Source organism: Anomaloglossus baeobatrachus, chromosome 12 (assembly GCF_048569485.1).
Source record: "Anomaloglossus baeobatrachus isolate aAnoBae1 chromosome 12, aAnoBae1.hap1, whole genome shotgun sequence".
Lineage (NCBI taxonomy): Eukaryota > Metazoa > Chordata > Amphibia > Anura > Aromobatidae > Anomaloglossus > Anomaloglossus baeobatrachus.
Genome location: NC_134364.1, coordinates 25,870,170 through 25,886,671, shown reverse-complemented (window position 1 = coordinate 25,886,671; position 16,502 = coordinate 25,870,170). Strand labels below are relative to the sequence as shown.

General features: G+C 48.1%; 1 protein-coding gene across 5 annotated transcripts in view; it reads left to right on the top strand.

Moving 5' to 3' along the window:
• The window catches only part of FMN1 (formin 1), a 367,097-nt gene extending 350,873 nt beyond the window's left edge, over positions 1–16,224 (top strand). For all 5 annotated transcript variants that reach the window (XM_075330787.1, XM_075330789.1, XM_075330790.1 and 2 more), the window contains 2 exons: positions 1,964–2,048; positions 15,120–16,224. In XM_075330787.1, coding sequence (XP_075186902.1) covers positions 1,964–2,048; positions 15,120–15,164 — 130 coding nt within the window. In that variant the 3' untranslated portion in view covers positions 15,165–16,224. The remainder of the gene's footprint in view (positions 1–1,963; positions 2,049–15,119) is intronic.
• The last annotated feature ends 278 nt before the right edge of the window (positions 16,225–16,502 follow it).

The window sequence follows — 16,502 nt, the reverse complement described above, 5'->3', positions numbered from 1 at the left end:
GTCTGCAGGAGAGGCTAATTGGAGTGAACCGTAAGGACCGGGGATGGGCGGTGGCCCAACGGTACTGGATCGGGGAGCAAAGAGAAGCCAGCACCACTCGGCAGGGCTTACGGACCCCGACCAGGCTAGGAGTCGCCGTAAAACTGGTCAAATCCGTTAGCGAAGGGAACCTCCCCAGCAGTCAAGTCCCGATTGAAGGCAACAGCTCACACCGTAAAGGGAAACTGTCACCGCCAAGGCTACAGTTCCCAGGGCCAGAGCCTGCGGGCAAAAGGGACTCCCTCAGCATCCATCCAAGCTGGGGAGCGGGTTACCGGTGGGAAGCCATTGGAACCGTAACACAACACAGGTGCAGGGAAAGGCAGTCACCATCAACCTACCGGGAGAGCTACCGGAACCGTCTGTGGGACCCGTCCATCCAGCCGTTTGTTTTACCAGAGACTTTGCATTCATTATTGGCTGAGTGAGTACCACCGTGCCGTGCGGCACAGCGCTGACCCTGCACCTCACCAGGCCCCGTAACCCGCCTGCCATCCATCCCTAACCCTCACCGGGGCCCCAGGACAACCAACCCCCCTACCCACGGAGGGGAGAAAACAACATCCAAGCTGCTCCTTGTCACCTCTCCCGGGATTCCCGTCCAGAGCAGCGGTGGTGTCACAACCTCACCACATCCGTGGGTGGCGTCACTGACAATATCCCTAAACCAAACCACCCCCTTTCACTCACGGGCGAGGAGTGCCACTCGAGTCCCCGGGATCCGGCCCACCGCTCGAGCCACCACCGAGCAGCAGCCGGACCCGAGCAGTGGGTGAGCGCAGCGTCCCCTCCTCCGCCCGCGACAAAGATGTCGGAGGGTGAGTGTGAGTAGGGTGTGAAAGCTTAGATTAAAAGAAACACTCAAGCGCTAAAAAAGTCAATCTTGGAGCGGTGCTTTAAATCTAAGTACCCTGCCCCTTGTTTTATACTCTCCCTTCAACATCACCTTCTATCTCCACCGCTTCGGTAGGTTTTGCCGATTTATGACCTGTTGGCAGCTCCAGTGTTTCATGGAACCAGAGGTCACCACTCAATACAAGTCTATGGGCGCCTCGTTCAGGTCTAGATTAAAAGCACCGCTCCAGTGCTAAAACAAAAATCCTGGAGTGCTGATCTAAGCCAGAGTCACACTTGCGAGTGCCTCGCGTGTAACTCGTGCGAGTCTCTCATTGAATCACCCGGCACGGACTCGCACTCTCCTGTCAGGAGGGGGTCAGTTGCATGTATGTCTATGCAGCTGAGACGCTCCTGTCCAGAGAGTGTGCGGCCGTGCCGGGTGATTCAATGAGAAACCCGCGCAAGTTACACGCGAGGAACTCACAACTGTGACTCTGGCCCAAATCTAAGTCTGTCTTATACTCGCCCTCCGATGTTTTCACCCATCTCTGCCACTCCGGTCAGTCTCCTGTGATTTGCGACTTGCTGGCACCTCCAGTGTTTCATGGGGTGCACTGGAGGTCACAATTCAATATAAGTCTATAGTTGCCTTGTTCTGGCCTCATAGAGATAGTCAGACGTTATGGGCACAAGATGATGCCATGGGACTGCAGAGCAGGTGAAATAGAAGGTGAAGATGCCGGAGTTGAGTATAAGTAGGGTCTGAAAACTGATTTAAAGGCAACTTTCCAGCGCTGAAAAAAATAAAATAAATCCTGGAGTGGTGCTTTAATATCACCTGTATATAGTTCTCATCAATCAGACAGTCTAGTTACCAGATGTTACCCAAAGCTCGTTTTCATTGAAGTCAATGTTTTCCGTTATTTTCCACCATATACCACCAGCTTTTCTCTGATTTTTATTTTTTTATTTTTTTTTTTTTTATACTCCTGGTTCTACATGCAGACAAATCGAGAATCATTCATCAGAAAAATAATTGTGAAATTTTACTGTTAGTTCTAAAGAATTTCTTTTCTTACCTTCTCAGGCTTCGTCTGGCTCAGGAGACTTTGAACAAATTGACAGCGGAAAAGAAAGTGGAAACTAAAAAGATCAATCCGACCACCAGTCTGGTAAGGATTCTATTTTATAAAAATATAACATTATTAACAAACAATTAAAATGACATTGAAGTACAAACAAATTACAAAGCAAGTGATCATTCTATATTGTTTTATCAATCCACATAAATGAAATTAAGTCTAGCACTCTACCAACCCTCGGAAATTACTTTATTTACCTGATTTTTTCTAATAATTTTTACTAGACTCAATGAATATGAAAAGTGTTTCGAAGGGATATTCTCAGGTTGTCTCTTGAACAGTTCCGAACAATGAAAGCTCCTTAGTTTCTTTACTTTGTGGCTTCTAGAAGGGCAGGATGTCCATAGTTGAGTGACCGCTCTGTTGGATGGAAATGTAAAACTTCAAAGCTCAGCACAAGTTCTGCTGTATCACATGCCGCCATCAGTGGTTTGTTCTCAGTCTATATTGTTATCACAGAGGTAACCAGGCACACAGGCCCAGAGAACAAGGGTACCGTCACACTTTAGCGACGCTCCAGCGATCCCACCAGCGATCTGACCTGGTCAGGATCGCTGGTGCGTCACTACATAGTCGCTGGTGAGCTGTCAATCAGGCAGATCTCACCAGCGACCAGTGACCATCCCCCAGCCACCAGCGACGTGTGGAAGCGATGCTGCACTTGGTAACTAATGTAAATATCGGGTAACCAAGCGCTTGGTTACCCGATATTTACCTTGGTTACCAGCGCACACCACTTAGCGCTGGCTCCCTGCACTTGTAGCCAGAGTACACATCGGGTTAATAAGCAAACCGCTTACCCGATGTGTACTCCGGCTACGTGTGCTGGGAGCCGGCACTGGCACTGGCAGCCTGAGAGCGGCAGACGCTTGTAATCAAGGTAAATATCGGGTAACCAAGCAAAGCCCTTCGCTTGGTTACCCGATATTTACCTTAGTTACCAGCGTCCCCAGCTGCCAGAAGCCAGCTCCCGGCACATTCAGATTGTTGCTCACTGTGTGTGTGCTTACCAGCGAGAGAGCAACGTCCAAAAAATGAACCAGTACTGTGTGTAACGAGCAGCAATTTCACAGCAGGGGCCAGATCGCTGCTCAGTGTCACACACAGCGAGATCACTAATGAGGTCACTGGTGCGTCACAAAAACCGTGTCTCGGCAGCGATCTTGCTAGCAATCTTGCTATGTGAAAAGGACCCCCAAGAGCAGAAGCCATGATTAGCAGATCTACTGTGAAAGCTGGTGGTTTATAACTCTCTGTTCAGGAAATGAAGGGGGTAGAGAAGATGCAGAAAGCTGGCTGGGATGTTAAGAGTTAACCCTCCTACTGGAATGTAACTACTGCGCGTTACCAGTCAGGATGTGGAGGCCGAGCTCAATGGAAAGATTTCTGCACTATTAGGCCGGTGTCACACTTGCGAGTGCCTCACTTACATCTCACGCAGGTCTCGCGTTGCATCACCCAGCACGGACTCGCACTCTCCTCACAGGAGCAGGTCGGTTGCATGCATCTCTATGCAGCTGAGATGCTCCTCTCCGGAGAGTGTGTGGCCATGACGGGTGATGCAACGCGAGACACGCACGATATACACGCGAAGCACTCGCAAGTGCGACACCGGCTTAAAAGACAAGATCTCTCATTACAGGAGAATAACAGCAGATAGAAAAAGCAAGTCGATTGCAGACCTGCTTATTTTCATACTTTCTAACCAATTAAAGCAATTTACCAACTTGATAACACCCCTTTAAATTACCTGATACCCCTTCCCCCTTCACAATGCCACAGTCACATTTGGTTGACTGCAGCTGGCACTAGGGATAGATGTGAGCTGTTAGAATTTTAACTCTATAATAAATCCCTATCACATTCACTTCTCGCCATTAGCAGCTGCTGTCAGCTTAGATGTTACATTATTTTACAGAGTTAAATTCTAAGAAATAATTCACAGAATTTTAGCTATAGAATTTTAGCGGTGTTAAACAGCTGGAATTCATCTAAAATTCTAACATCGATTTATCCGATTTACCCGATTTATCCAGCTGTTTGTATTTTTTTTATGTCAGGTAGGTCACGAAGTGGCTGTATTTTAATAGAAGTTTTTTTTTGTCAGGTTAAGTTATTGTTTATCTGAATAATTTCTTCTGGGGCTGGAGCTACTCTACGATTTTATTTATTTTTATTTTATTTTTTTTTTGCCGGTGACAGATTGTACGACCTGAAAATTTCCTTATACCACTGATACATTGTAACATAATGCAAGTAAATGTGGCTACGGTGCGACTCACACGGTACTGTGATTTTGATAAGCAAATCGCAAAGGTCCAACTGGTTACAACCTTCTGCGACCTGTTGTAGTCACAATGCTCCCCCATTTATTTGCATTAAAGCGCACCAATCACCAGGATTTTCCTATATAATCTCCTGCTGAATAGGTAATATATGGGTGGGGTTTTTCTATCTATTCCCGCCCCTGTCTGCTGCTTGGCCTCTGTAGATGCTAGACTGTATGTATGGACTCCTTCCAGGTATGAGTAATTTCTGTCACGTGATAGGGGCGTGTTAGAAATGCAGCCCATACAGTTGAACATCTCCCAGATGCAGCAGACAGGGGCGTGACTTTCATGCGGCTGCTCTCTGCCTTTCCGCTTCTATTGGACGGCTGCCGTGTGATGTCGCTGTGACGCCGCACGAACCTCCCCCTTAGAAAAGAGGCAGTTCACCGGCCACAGCGACATCACTAGGAAGGTATGTATGTGTGATGGGTACTAGTGATTTTGTCTTACACGGGCAGCGATTTGCCCGTGACGCACTAACGACTGGAGCAGGTACGATCGCTAGCGACATCACTAGAGATGTTGCAGCGTGTAAAGCACCCTTTAGTTGCCGTGTAGCCGCAGCCTAATGTTTACTTTCATACATCTGTTATGTCAGCTTTTATAGAAGAATGCTTAACAAAGTTGCCGCTTCCGTATTTTTCAGTCAAAAATGTTCTAAATTGTAGGACGAAGTGAAACAAAATGCAAGTAGTCGCTGAAAATTGATCAGAACTAATTAATTTGGTCAATATTTTCTTGCAAATTTGCCCACTGGTCAGAAGTTTAGCAGATGTGCTGGGCTGGGTGGTTTGTATCTTGGATACTAGGGGAGGCGTTCAAAAACCTCTCTGACTTAGGCCGGTTTCACACATCCGGCTTTTCGCTTTTTTGCCGGATCCGGCGCTCTCCCGTACAGACAATACAGTACAGTGACAGCGCTGTAACTTCCGGGTCACATGCGCCGGTCACATGACAGCATGTGACCGGCGCTTGTTGCGCTGTCACTGTACTGTAGTCACTGTATGGGAGAGCGCCGGATCCGGCAAACAAGCGAAAAGCCGGATGTGTGAAACCGGCCTTAAAGGGGTTGTCCACTACTAGCACAACCCATTCTGATTCCTCATGAAGGTTTCTAAAGCTTATCCTATCACAGATGGCGTCAGAGTCTAATTTTTCATGGCCCTATAGACTTGCATTGGCAAATTTCATCCATGACTTGGATTAATATCAGATAGAGCTTTGTGTTTTTGTGGTCTCTAAAAATATAAGTACATGCAATCAGCCTTACACTATCTGTGAAAAACATGGACTGAGCTTGTGAGTGAAAAACAGATGTCTGAATGTGCTTAAAGGGGTTGTCCACTACTAGGACAACCTCTTCTGATAGAGGTTTCCCCCAGGTAAAATAAAGTCTTTACTCTCCTTCAGTGCCAGCCCGGTTCCAGTGGTGCCACTGCTTGTGTTCCAGGGACTCACGTGACGTTACGCGAGTCCTGTGTCCAATCAGCACCGGCTTTTCTTTCCCTGCCTTTTGGACATAAGCAATGAACAGTAAGTGAGCAGCAGCCACAGCGCTCCCTTCCAGTTAGTTTGTCCGAAGGCTGGAATACAGAAGCCGGCACTGATTGGACACGGGGCTCATGTGACGTCATGTGAGTACTGGGAACGCAAGCCGTGGAACCGGGCTAGCACTGAAGAGGAGTGTAGACTTCTTTTTTTTTTTTTTTTTTTTATTTTATTTTTTTATTTTACCTGGGAGAAACATGAAATCAGAAGAGGTTGTCCTAGTAGTTGGCAACCCCTTTAAGAACATTCAGAAATCTGTTTTTCACTTACGAGCTCTGTCCATGTTTTTCACAGAACTCGTATATTTAATAGTCAAAGGCTGATCGCATGTCCTTATATTTTTATAGGCCACAAAATCACAAAGCCTTGTCTGATATTAATCCGAGTCATGGTTTAATTTCACCAATGCAAGTCTATAGTTCCATGAAAAATTATACTCCGATGCGATCTGTGGTAGGAGAAGCTTTAGAAACCTCCATGGGGTTTTTTTTTTAATCTGGGAGACTGACGAAACTCTGATGGTAAAAACAGACCTTGACCAAATTTGACCTTGGTTAAAATCACTGATGACCCTCCAATGGTAAAAAATGGACAGGCTGACTAAGCACTAATTAGAAATCTGATTAAATGTCTTGATTAAACTTAGTGATGTTTCTCACATTTTGTGTTTTTTTTTTTTTTTGTTTTTTTTTTTAATTTATACCACGTGGTGAACATTTTTTCCTTTTTAGTGGTTGCCCATTGTATGGAACAGCATAGCCTTCTACACTATTGCAAACATTCAAGATTATGTAAAGTCCGAGGCAGTCACTGAATGAAGCCCAAATTGACCTCTGTCTGTCTATGGATCCATTTACCAAACTTTTGCACTTTTTTGTTGCTATTTATCAAAACCGTAATGTCAGAGGCATAGTCTTGGGTACTGGAAAGCTTAGCTAGGACTTCTGACAGTATCATTCCAACCTCAGTAACTAAAAGCATCCTGGTCAACATCTTAGGCCCCTTTCACACGTCAGTGATTCTGGTACGTTTGTGCTTTTTTTAAAACGTACCAGAATCACTGGCATATGCAGACACATTATAATCAATGGGTCTGCTCACACATCAGTGATTTTTCACTGAACGTGTCTCTGTGCAGCGTGGCCGTGATTCTGCACGGAGATAAGTCCGTTTTTTTCTGGCATCACTGATGACCCACGGACCACACTATGGTGTGATCCGTGTGTGATCAGTGAAACACGTGCCAGAAAATCACAGACATATTAAATATTAAATATTTTCAACTTACCTTGCCTGCGGTTCGCTCTGCAGCCTCTGCTCTCGGCAGTTTCTGCTTGGCTCATGAATATTTATGAGAGCAGGAAAACCGGACCAGGAAGTAGCTGCTGAGAGCAGTGGGCGGACGCTGCAGAGCCGAGGAGATCAGAACCATGGACAGCAGCAGTGAAGGCAGGTGAGTAATGTCCATATGCAATCACGGATTGCACATGGACAACCCACGTGTGCCGTGAATCACGGAACACGGAGGGACATGTGCGTGTTTTACACGTCAGTGAAGAACGTCAGTGTTTTTCACTGACGTGTGAAACGGGTCTTTTCCCTTCGAAAAAATCTCAGTATTTAACTTTATTTACTGAGATAAACTGTCCATCTTTTGATGTCAAAGTAACCCTTGTTTTATTATTTTTTACATTAATCAATAGTACACATGAAAAAAAACCAAAACCACTTTATAATATATCTTTTCTTTGTCGCTCCATTGGGAGACCCAGACAATTGGGTGTATAGGCTATGCCTCCGGAGGCCGCACAAAGTATTACACTAAAAGTGTAAAGCCCCTCCCCTTCTGCCTATACACCCCCCGTGCTCCCACGGGCTCCTCAGTTTTTTGCTTTGTGCGAAGGAGGCAGACATGCACGCATAAGCTCCACAGCTTAGTCAGCAGCAGCTGCTGACTATGTCGGATGGAAGAAAAGAGGGCCCTTAACAGGGCCCCCAGCATGCTCCCTTCTCACCCCACTCTTGTCGGCGGTGTTGTTAAGGTTGAGGTATCCATTGCGGGTACGGAGGCTGGAGCCCACATGCTGTTTTTCCTTCCCCATCCCCCTTAGGGCTCTGGGTGAAGTGGGATCCTAATCGGTCTCAAGGCACTGAGACCGTGCTCCATCCACAGCTCCTGAGGACTCTGCTGGATAGGAGCCGAGTATCGTTCAGGGACATGGCCCTGCTACTTTGAGGTACTCTGTGTCCCCGTGGGGACCGCACACAGCAACACTCCAGCATTGCTGGGTGTGCTAGTGCACCGGGGACCGCGGCGCTGACCGCGTTTGTGCCATTACACACTGCAGCGTCGCTGAGTGTGTTAGTGTATGGGGACTACCGCGCTGACCGCCGCTACCATTGTTATTACTGTGGCGCGGCTGGGACTGTTACTGCGCCGGGGACTTCCGCACCGACCGCGCTTATACGGCGGCCGCGCTTATAACTCGAGTCCCCGGCTTTTGCGGCCTAGTCTCTTTTTTTTCTTCCCGCCCCCAGGCCTGCCAGTCAGGGGAAGGGCGGGACGCTGTGCAGGACGGCAGCACTGAGGGCTGGAGCATGCTTTGCATACTCCACTCCCCTCACTGTGCACAGTGGGGCACCAGTTCCCGCACTTTCTGGGTCACGCCCACGGCTCCCTCCTCTCCTCAGGACGCCGGCAGCCATTCCTGTCAGCTACTCTGACGCTGCAGAGGGGGGACAAGCTCTGAGAGACCCAGGCAGGGATTCTGGTGGCCACACAACCGCTTTAAGCGGCCGGTAAGCAGCACCTGAGGTGCTGGCCCCACTTGTGCAGAAGTATAATTATAGGTTATATGTTTATAGGCTATTCTTTACACTGTATGGTGCACGGTTTAGTTCTGGCTATATAACCTATTGTGTTGCTCAGGGGAGACAACAGCATGGCGCCCACAAGAAGCAGGGGTGCCAAAACACAGGCTTACTATGCTGCCTGCGCCGCATGTACGACCTCGCTACCGGCAGGTTCCACTGACCCTCATTGTGTGCACTGCTCGGCCCCTGTGGCACTTACTCAGCCGGAGCCTCTGCTAAGGGGGGCCCAGGGGGAACCACCTGCTAACACTGTCCAGGTGACAGGGACGGAGTTTACAGTTTTTACTGAAAGACTTTCTGAGACTATGGCTAAGATTCTAGAAGCTTTGCAGTCCAGACCGGTATCTCAGACCATGGGCACTGTGGAATCATTGCCCCCTGGTTCCCCTCAGTTGGGACAACAATGTTCCCCCGGGGTGTCTCATAGATCCCGGGGTGAGGTCTCTGACACGGACCGCAGCCCCAGACCGCCTAAGCGAGCTCGCTGGGAAATCCCCTCGACCTCATCACATTGTTCAGGGTCTCAGAGGGAGGACTCTCTGTATGATGACCCGGAGGTAGCTGATCAGGATTCTGATCCTGAGGCCGCTCTCAACCTTGATACTCCTGATGGTGACGCCATAGTGAATGATCTTATCGCTTCCATAAATCAAATGTTGGATATTTCTCCCTCGGCTCCTCCAGTGGAGGAGTCAGCCTCTCAGCAGGAGAAATTCCGTTTCAGGTTCCCCAAGCGTACAACGAGTATGTTTCTGGACCACTCTGACTTCAGAGAAGCAGTCCAGAAACACCGAGTTTGTCCAGATAAGCGTTTTTCCAAGCGCCTTAAGGATACACGTTATCCCTTCCCCCCTGACGTGGTCAAGGGCTGGACTCAGTGTCCCAAGGTGGATCCTCCAATCTCCAGACTGGCGGCTAGATCCATAGTTGCAGTTGAAGATGGGGCTTCGCTCAAGGATGCCACTGACAGACAGATGGAGCTCTGGTTGAAATCCATCTATGAAGCTATCGGCACGTCTTTTGCTCCAGCATTCGCAGCCGTATGGGCACTCCAAGCTATTTCAGCGGGTCAGGCGCAAATTGACGCACTCACACGTACGTCTGCGCCGCAAGTGGCGTCCATAACCTCTCTAACGTCGGCATTTGCGTCCTACGCTATTAATGCTGTCCTGGACTCTGCGAGCCGTACGGCGGTTGCAGCCGACAATTCGGTGGCAATACGCAGGGCCTTGTGGCTACGGGAATGGAAGGCAGATTCGGCTTCCAAAAAGTGCTTAACCGGTTTGCCAATTTCTGGCGACCGTTTGTTTGGTGAGAGGCTGGATGAAATCATCAAACAGTCCAAGGGAAAGGAAACATCCTTACCCCAGGCCAAACCAAAATTACCCCAACAGAGGAGGGGACAGTCGAGGTTTCGGTCCTTTCGGGGTGCGGGCAGGTCCCAATTCTCCTCGTCCAAAAGGCCTCAGAAGGATCAGAGGAACTCCGATCCATGGCGGTCTAAGTCACGCCCTAAAAAGACCGCCGGAGGTGCCGCTACCAAGGCGGCTTCCTCATGACTTACGGCCTCCTCACATCGCATCCTCGGTCGGTGGCAGGCTCTCCCGCTTTTCCGACACCTGGCTGCCACAGGTAAAAGACCGTTGGGTGAGAGACATTCTGTCTCACGGTTACAGGATAGAGTTCAACTCTCGTCCTCCGACTCGATTTTTTCAGAACATCTCCGCCTCCCGAGCGAGCCGATGCTCTTCTGCAGGCGCTGGGCACTCTGAAGGCAGAAGGAGTGGTGGTCCCTGTTCCTCTTCAGCAACAGGGTCACGGTTTTTACTCCAACTTGTTTGTGGTTCCAAAGAAGGACGGGTCTTTCCGTCCTGTCCTGGACCTAAAACTGCTCAACAAACCCGTAAAGACCAGGCGGTTCCGGATGGAATCCCTCCGCTCCGTCATCGCCTCAATGTCCCAAGGAGATTTCCTTGCATCGATCGATATCAAAGATGCTTATCTCCACGTACCGATTGCTCCAGAGCATCAGCGCTTCCTGCGCTTCGCCATAGGAGACGAACACCTTCAGTTCGTGGCACTGCCGTTCGGCCTGGCGACAGCCCCACGGGTTTTCACCAAGGTCATGGCTGCAGTAGTTGCGGTCCTCCACTCTCAGGGTCACTCGGTGATCCGTTACTTAGACGACCTGCTGGTCAAGGCTCCCTCTCAAGAGGCATGCCAGCACAGCCTCACCGCTACTCTGGAGACTCTCCAGAGTTTCGGGTGGATCATCAATTTTCCAAAGTCAAATCTGACACCGGCCCAATCGCTGACATATCTTGGCATGGAGTTTCATACCCTCTCAGCGATAGTGAAGCTTCCGCTGAACAAGCAGCGTTCACTACAGACGGGGGTGCAATCTCTCCTTCAAGGTCAGTCACACCCCTTGAGGCGCCTCATGCACTTCCTGGGGAAGATGGTGGCAGCAATGGAGGCAGTTCCTTTCGCGCAGTTTCACCTGCGTCCTCTTCAATGGGACATCCTACGCAAATGGGACAGGAAGCCGACGTCCCTCGACAGGAACGTCTCCCTCTCTCAGGCAACCAAAGCTTCCCTTCGGTGGTGGCTTCTTCCCACTTCATTATCGAAGGGGAAATCCTTCCTACCCCCATCCTGGGCGGTGGTCACGACGGACGCGAGTCTGTCAGGGTGGGGAGCAGTCTTACTCCACCACAGGGCTCAGGGTACGTGGACCCAGCAAGAGTCCTCACTTCAGATCAATGTTCTGGAGATACGGGCAGTGTACCTTGCCCTGAAAGCGTTCCAGCAGTGGCTGGAAGGCAAGCAGATCCGAATTCAGTCGGACAACTCCACAGCGGTGGCTTACATCAACCACCAAGGAGGAACACGCAGTCGGCAAGCCTTCCAGGAAGTCCGGCGGATTTTGATGTGGGTGGAAGCCACGGCCTCCACCATCTCCGCAGTTCACATCCCAGGCGTGGAAAACTGGGAAGCAGATTTTCTCAGTCGCCAGGGCATGGACGCAGGGGAATGGTCCCTTCACCCGGACGTGTTTCAGGAGATCTGTCGCCGCTGGGGGATGCCGGACGTCGACCTAATGGCGTCCCGGCACAACAACAAGGTCACGGCATTCATGGCACGTTCTCACGATCACAGAGCTCTGGCGGCAGACGCCTTAGTTCAAGATTGGTCGCAGTTTCAACTCCCTTATGTGTTTCCTCCGCTGGTACTGTTGCCCAGAGTGTTACGCAAGATCAGGGCCGACTGCCGCCGCGCCATCCTCTTCGCTCCAGACTGGCCGAGGAGGTCGTGGTACCCGGATCTGTGGCATCTCACGGTCGGCCAACCGTGGGCACTACCAGACCGACCAGACTTGCTGTCTCAAGGGCCGTTTTTCCATCTGAATTCTGCGGCCCTCAACCTGACTGTGTGGCCATTGAGTCCTGGATCTTAGCGTCTTCAGGATTATCCCAGGAGGTCATTGCCACTATGAGACAGGCTAGGAAACCAACGTCCGCCAAGATCTACCACAGGACGTGGAAAATATTACTGTCGTGGTGCTCTGCTCGGGGTTTTTCTCCCTGGCCATTTGCCTTGCCCACTTTCCTGTCCTTTCTTCAGTCCGGATTGGAAAAGGGTTTGTCACTCTGCTCCCTTAAGGGACAAGTCTCTGCGCTCTGTGTTTTTTCAGAAGCGCCTGGCCAGACTTCCACAGGTATGCACGTTCCTGCAGGGGGTTTGTCACATCGTTCCTCCTTACAAACGTCCGTTGGAACCCTGGGATCTGAACAGGGTGCTGATGGTTCTTCAGAAACCACCGTTCGAGCCAATGAGGGATATTTCTCTCGCACGCCTTTCGCAGAAAGTGGTTTTCAGAAAGTCACTTCACTTCGGAGAGTGTCTGAGCTGGCAGCTCTGTCATGCAAAGCCCCCTTCCTGGTGTTTCACCAGGACAAGGTGGTTCTGCGTCCGGTTCCGGAATTTCTCCCTAAGGTGGTATCCCCCTTTCATCTCAATCAGGATATCTCCTTACCCTCTTTTTGTCCTCATCCAGTTCACCAATATGAAAAGGATTTGCACTTGTTAGATCTGGTGAGAGCACTTAGACTCTACATTTCTCGTACGGCGCCCCTGCGCCGCTCGGATGCACTCTTTGTCCTTGTCGCTGGCCAGCGTAAAGGGTCACAGGCTTCCAAATCAACCCTGGCTCGTTGGATCAAGGAACCAATTCTCGAAGCTTACCGTTCTGCTGGGCTTCCGGTTCCCTCAGGGCTGAAGGCCCATTCTACCAGAGCCGTGGGTGCGTCCTGGGCTTTGAGGCAGGTGTGTCAGGCGGCTACCTGGTCGAGCCTGCACACTTTCACGAAACACTATCAGGTGCATACCTATGCTTCGGCAGATGCCAGCCTAGGTAGGCGAGTCCTTCAGGCGGCGGTTGCCCACCTGTAGGACGGAGCCGTTACGGCTCTATTATGAGGTATTATTTACCCACCCAGGGACTGCTTTTGGACGTCCCAATTGTCTGGGTCTCCCAATGGAGCGACAAAGAAGAAGGGAATTTTGTTTACTTACCGTAAATTCCTTTTCTTCTAGCTCCAATTGGGAGACCCAGCACCCGCCCCTGTTTTTTTGTGTACACATGTTGTTCATGTTGAATGGTTTCAGTTCTCCGATATTCCTTCGGATTGAATTTACTTTAAACCAGTTTATAATTTTTTTCCTCCTTCTTGCTTTTGCACCAAAACTGAGGAGCCCGTGGGAGCACGGGGGGTGTATAGGCAGAAGGGGAGGGGCTTTACACTTTTAGTGTAATACTTTGTGCGGCCTCCGGAGGCATAGCCTATACACCCAATTGTCTGGGTCTCCCAATTGGAGCTAGAAGAAAAGGAATTTACGGTAAGTAAACAAAATTCCCTTCATTAGAGAAAGCGGCTTCTTAATCCTCCTGGACTGACATTCAATCTCAAATTCTCAATTTAAGGGTAAAATATGTCTTCGGTGAATGTAAGCAGGTGATGGGATGCAACGACGCAGAGGATGAGGCAGTGGTGTCTTTACTGTTGTCTACTTATCTAAACAATACTTCTCAGTGTACAGGCCCTAGCAGGGACATAGACGCTGCTTGCAAGGTCGGACGTCTAAATTGGGGGGATCTCTGCATACCCTTCACTGACTGCCCATCTTTGTACTCTGAAGCATCACCTAAGTTTCCACTCAATACTGTATCTCTGCACAGAAATCCGTGGCCCACAGAAATGGTCTTTTGCTACAGTCAAGTTGTCTCTCATGCCTAGTTCAGATCGGGTCACAGTCTTCCACTAGCGCTGATCATGGATCTTCTGCTGGCGCCAGTCTTGTTCTTTCACTCTGCTCAGGGGATTGATCTCCCTGGTGCCAAGTCCTCCTTTTGGCCTGGCCAGGCCTTTTTATATTTAGTATCTGCGACACAACTGTCCTTACCTGACCTGGTGTCACTTCTTATCCTTTCCCTCTAGGAAACTAATGATTTGCTTTGTAGTTCCGGCTGTTCTTTCAATTTCTGGCCACTAGATGGTGATTTTTTACTTATTTAAACATCAGAGATCATTGATTCCCTTACATGAATTATTACCTATTACTAAGATAGATGACAGTTTGCGCTTGTAAAGTTCTATGGAACCTACAGCATGAGGTCTCTAGCTCCTCTCCCTCCATTCTCCATAGAAATTGGAAAGCACCGACCGTCAGATTTTACCCATGAATTGAGTGTGAAAGATCAATCCAGGAGGAGAGAGAATCTGATCTGATAAGACAAAGGTTCTTATTTTCACGTCCACTATTGATGAAATAAAAAATTAAATGATTAGATACTCTTTTTAAAAAGCAATAAAATAAATCAAATTGTTGCTTTGAAGCGGTCTGTATCATTGCCCCAAACCAGTGGAAATTCTCAGCCTTGTATAATCCATCAAAGTATTGACTGTAATGTGCCTTAATGCAGAGCGAGAATCTGATCCAACTTGCACAGAGAGAAAGACGTCATTAGAAAGCCTTAACGAGAGATGTCTCTGTGTTATGTCTGGTGCTGCAGCCAGTCTGAGAGGCAAGGATGCGATTAGGAGGTGGCTGGAAACCACTTTCACTGAGGTGCGAGGAACCACGTTGGGTCTGCAACTTATTAGAGAAAGTTGCTCTTGACCAACTCTGTGTTGTCGGACTCCAGTCACAGTGACATCTGTCTAGCAGGTGATGATGAGCTGAAAGGGTCCCATAGTTATTAAAATCGGAAATGTTTTTCCACTCTTCTTTTTATATATGGCAGAGATCAAACGGGTTCTTTCTATTTTTTTTCCTTTTCTAATTACAGAAAGAGCGACTACGACAAAAAGAAGCGAGTGTCGCCAACAACTGAGCGGTGTGTACGTCGTCGATATATCCCAACTACAAAGACGCCATGTCAGTTGTTCACAACCTGCTGGACAAAACTAAGATGACTCCTTCCTGACTGAAGCTAAGACCTCTCCTTTTATACAGATGTATAAATGTAAATATGTATCTAACATGGGCCTGATATAGCCAATGTGTATATACCCCGAGTGGGGAAGACAGAGAAAGCTTTAAGTGGCCAACTAGGTTTACTAAAATTATAGACTGTTTGTAATCCAAATTACAAATGAAACCCAATTCCTACAATTGTTTTATTTCTGTAACTTTTATACAATGCACTTGTAAATTGTTGTATAGAATATTTGAGATAAATATAAATCTATTTATGTAAGAGGATATCTGTTAATAAAAGCTCTCAATGTGTCCCGTATATAGATGAGTTTTACACACTTCGCCAGACGACTGCTTAGTAACTGGCTCATGAAGGTCCAGTAGAAAGTTGCAGCCAAGTAGTTATGTATGTTTTGTCTCTTGTTCTTTTACCCCCAACATTCATTGAGCAGCTACAATCTTGCACTAAAGATATGTTATGTGTTATGTTGCTTTTATATTTGCGCATATGCAGGTGTAATGAGGTTTACATGCCAAGCGCTGATAAAATAGGACGCTTCATGGCATGTGACAATTCATGGATTCCTCCCCCGCTCCCCTCCACTCCTATATACTACTCGCCCCTTGAAAAACGTTCCATAATTTATATTTATTTTGGATTGCTCTATGAATTTTTTATAGTTTGAGAAAGTACAATATATAATATGCAACCATGTTACAGGGCAAATCAACACATATGGTTGTTTGTTTTTCCTTGGATGTTTCTTACCAGGCCCCCTTTTGTTTCCCATAACATAATCCCCAAACCCTTCCCCACCCAGAGAAAGAACTATATCACCTTCATATATAATTTTATCATGTTTAAGTATTTACATTGTCTTAGGCCATATCATCCTGCATTTGTTAATATGATTTATTCATTCTCCATGGGGAGTTTTTCATTATAAATTCAATAAAAATGTATTTTAAATTAATTGTACAGTAATCTGACTTTCCTTTTTACTGTAGATCGATAGCGACAACACTCTGTTGGCTTTCTGGTTTTGGTAGTCTCCATTAAGGTGACCGTGTATGAATAGATATCGATGTCCCCATCATTTGATCACTGTACCAGGGAAAACAAACACATAGGGAAGTAAAATAATGCGCAAAATCTTATTGCCACATGAATTTGTAGCGATCCCAATTGGTAAGACGATATACTGCTTGATCCACAAAACTGGGTGAAGAAGAAAGTCCTCGTAAGGCCACC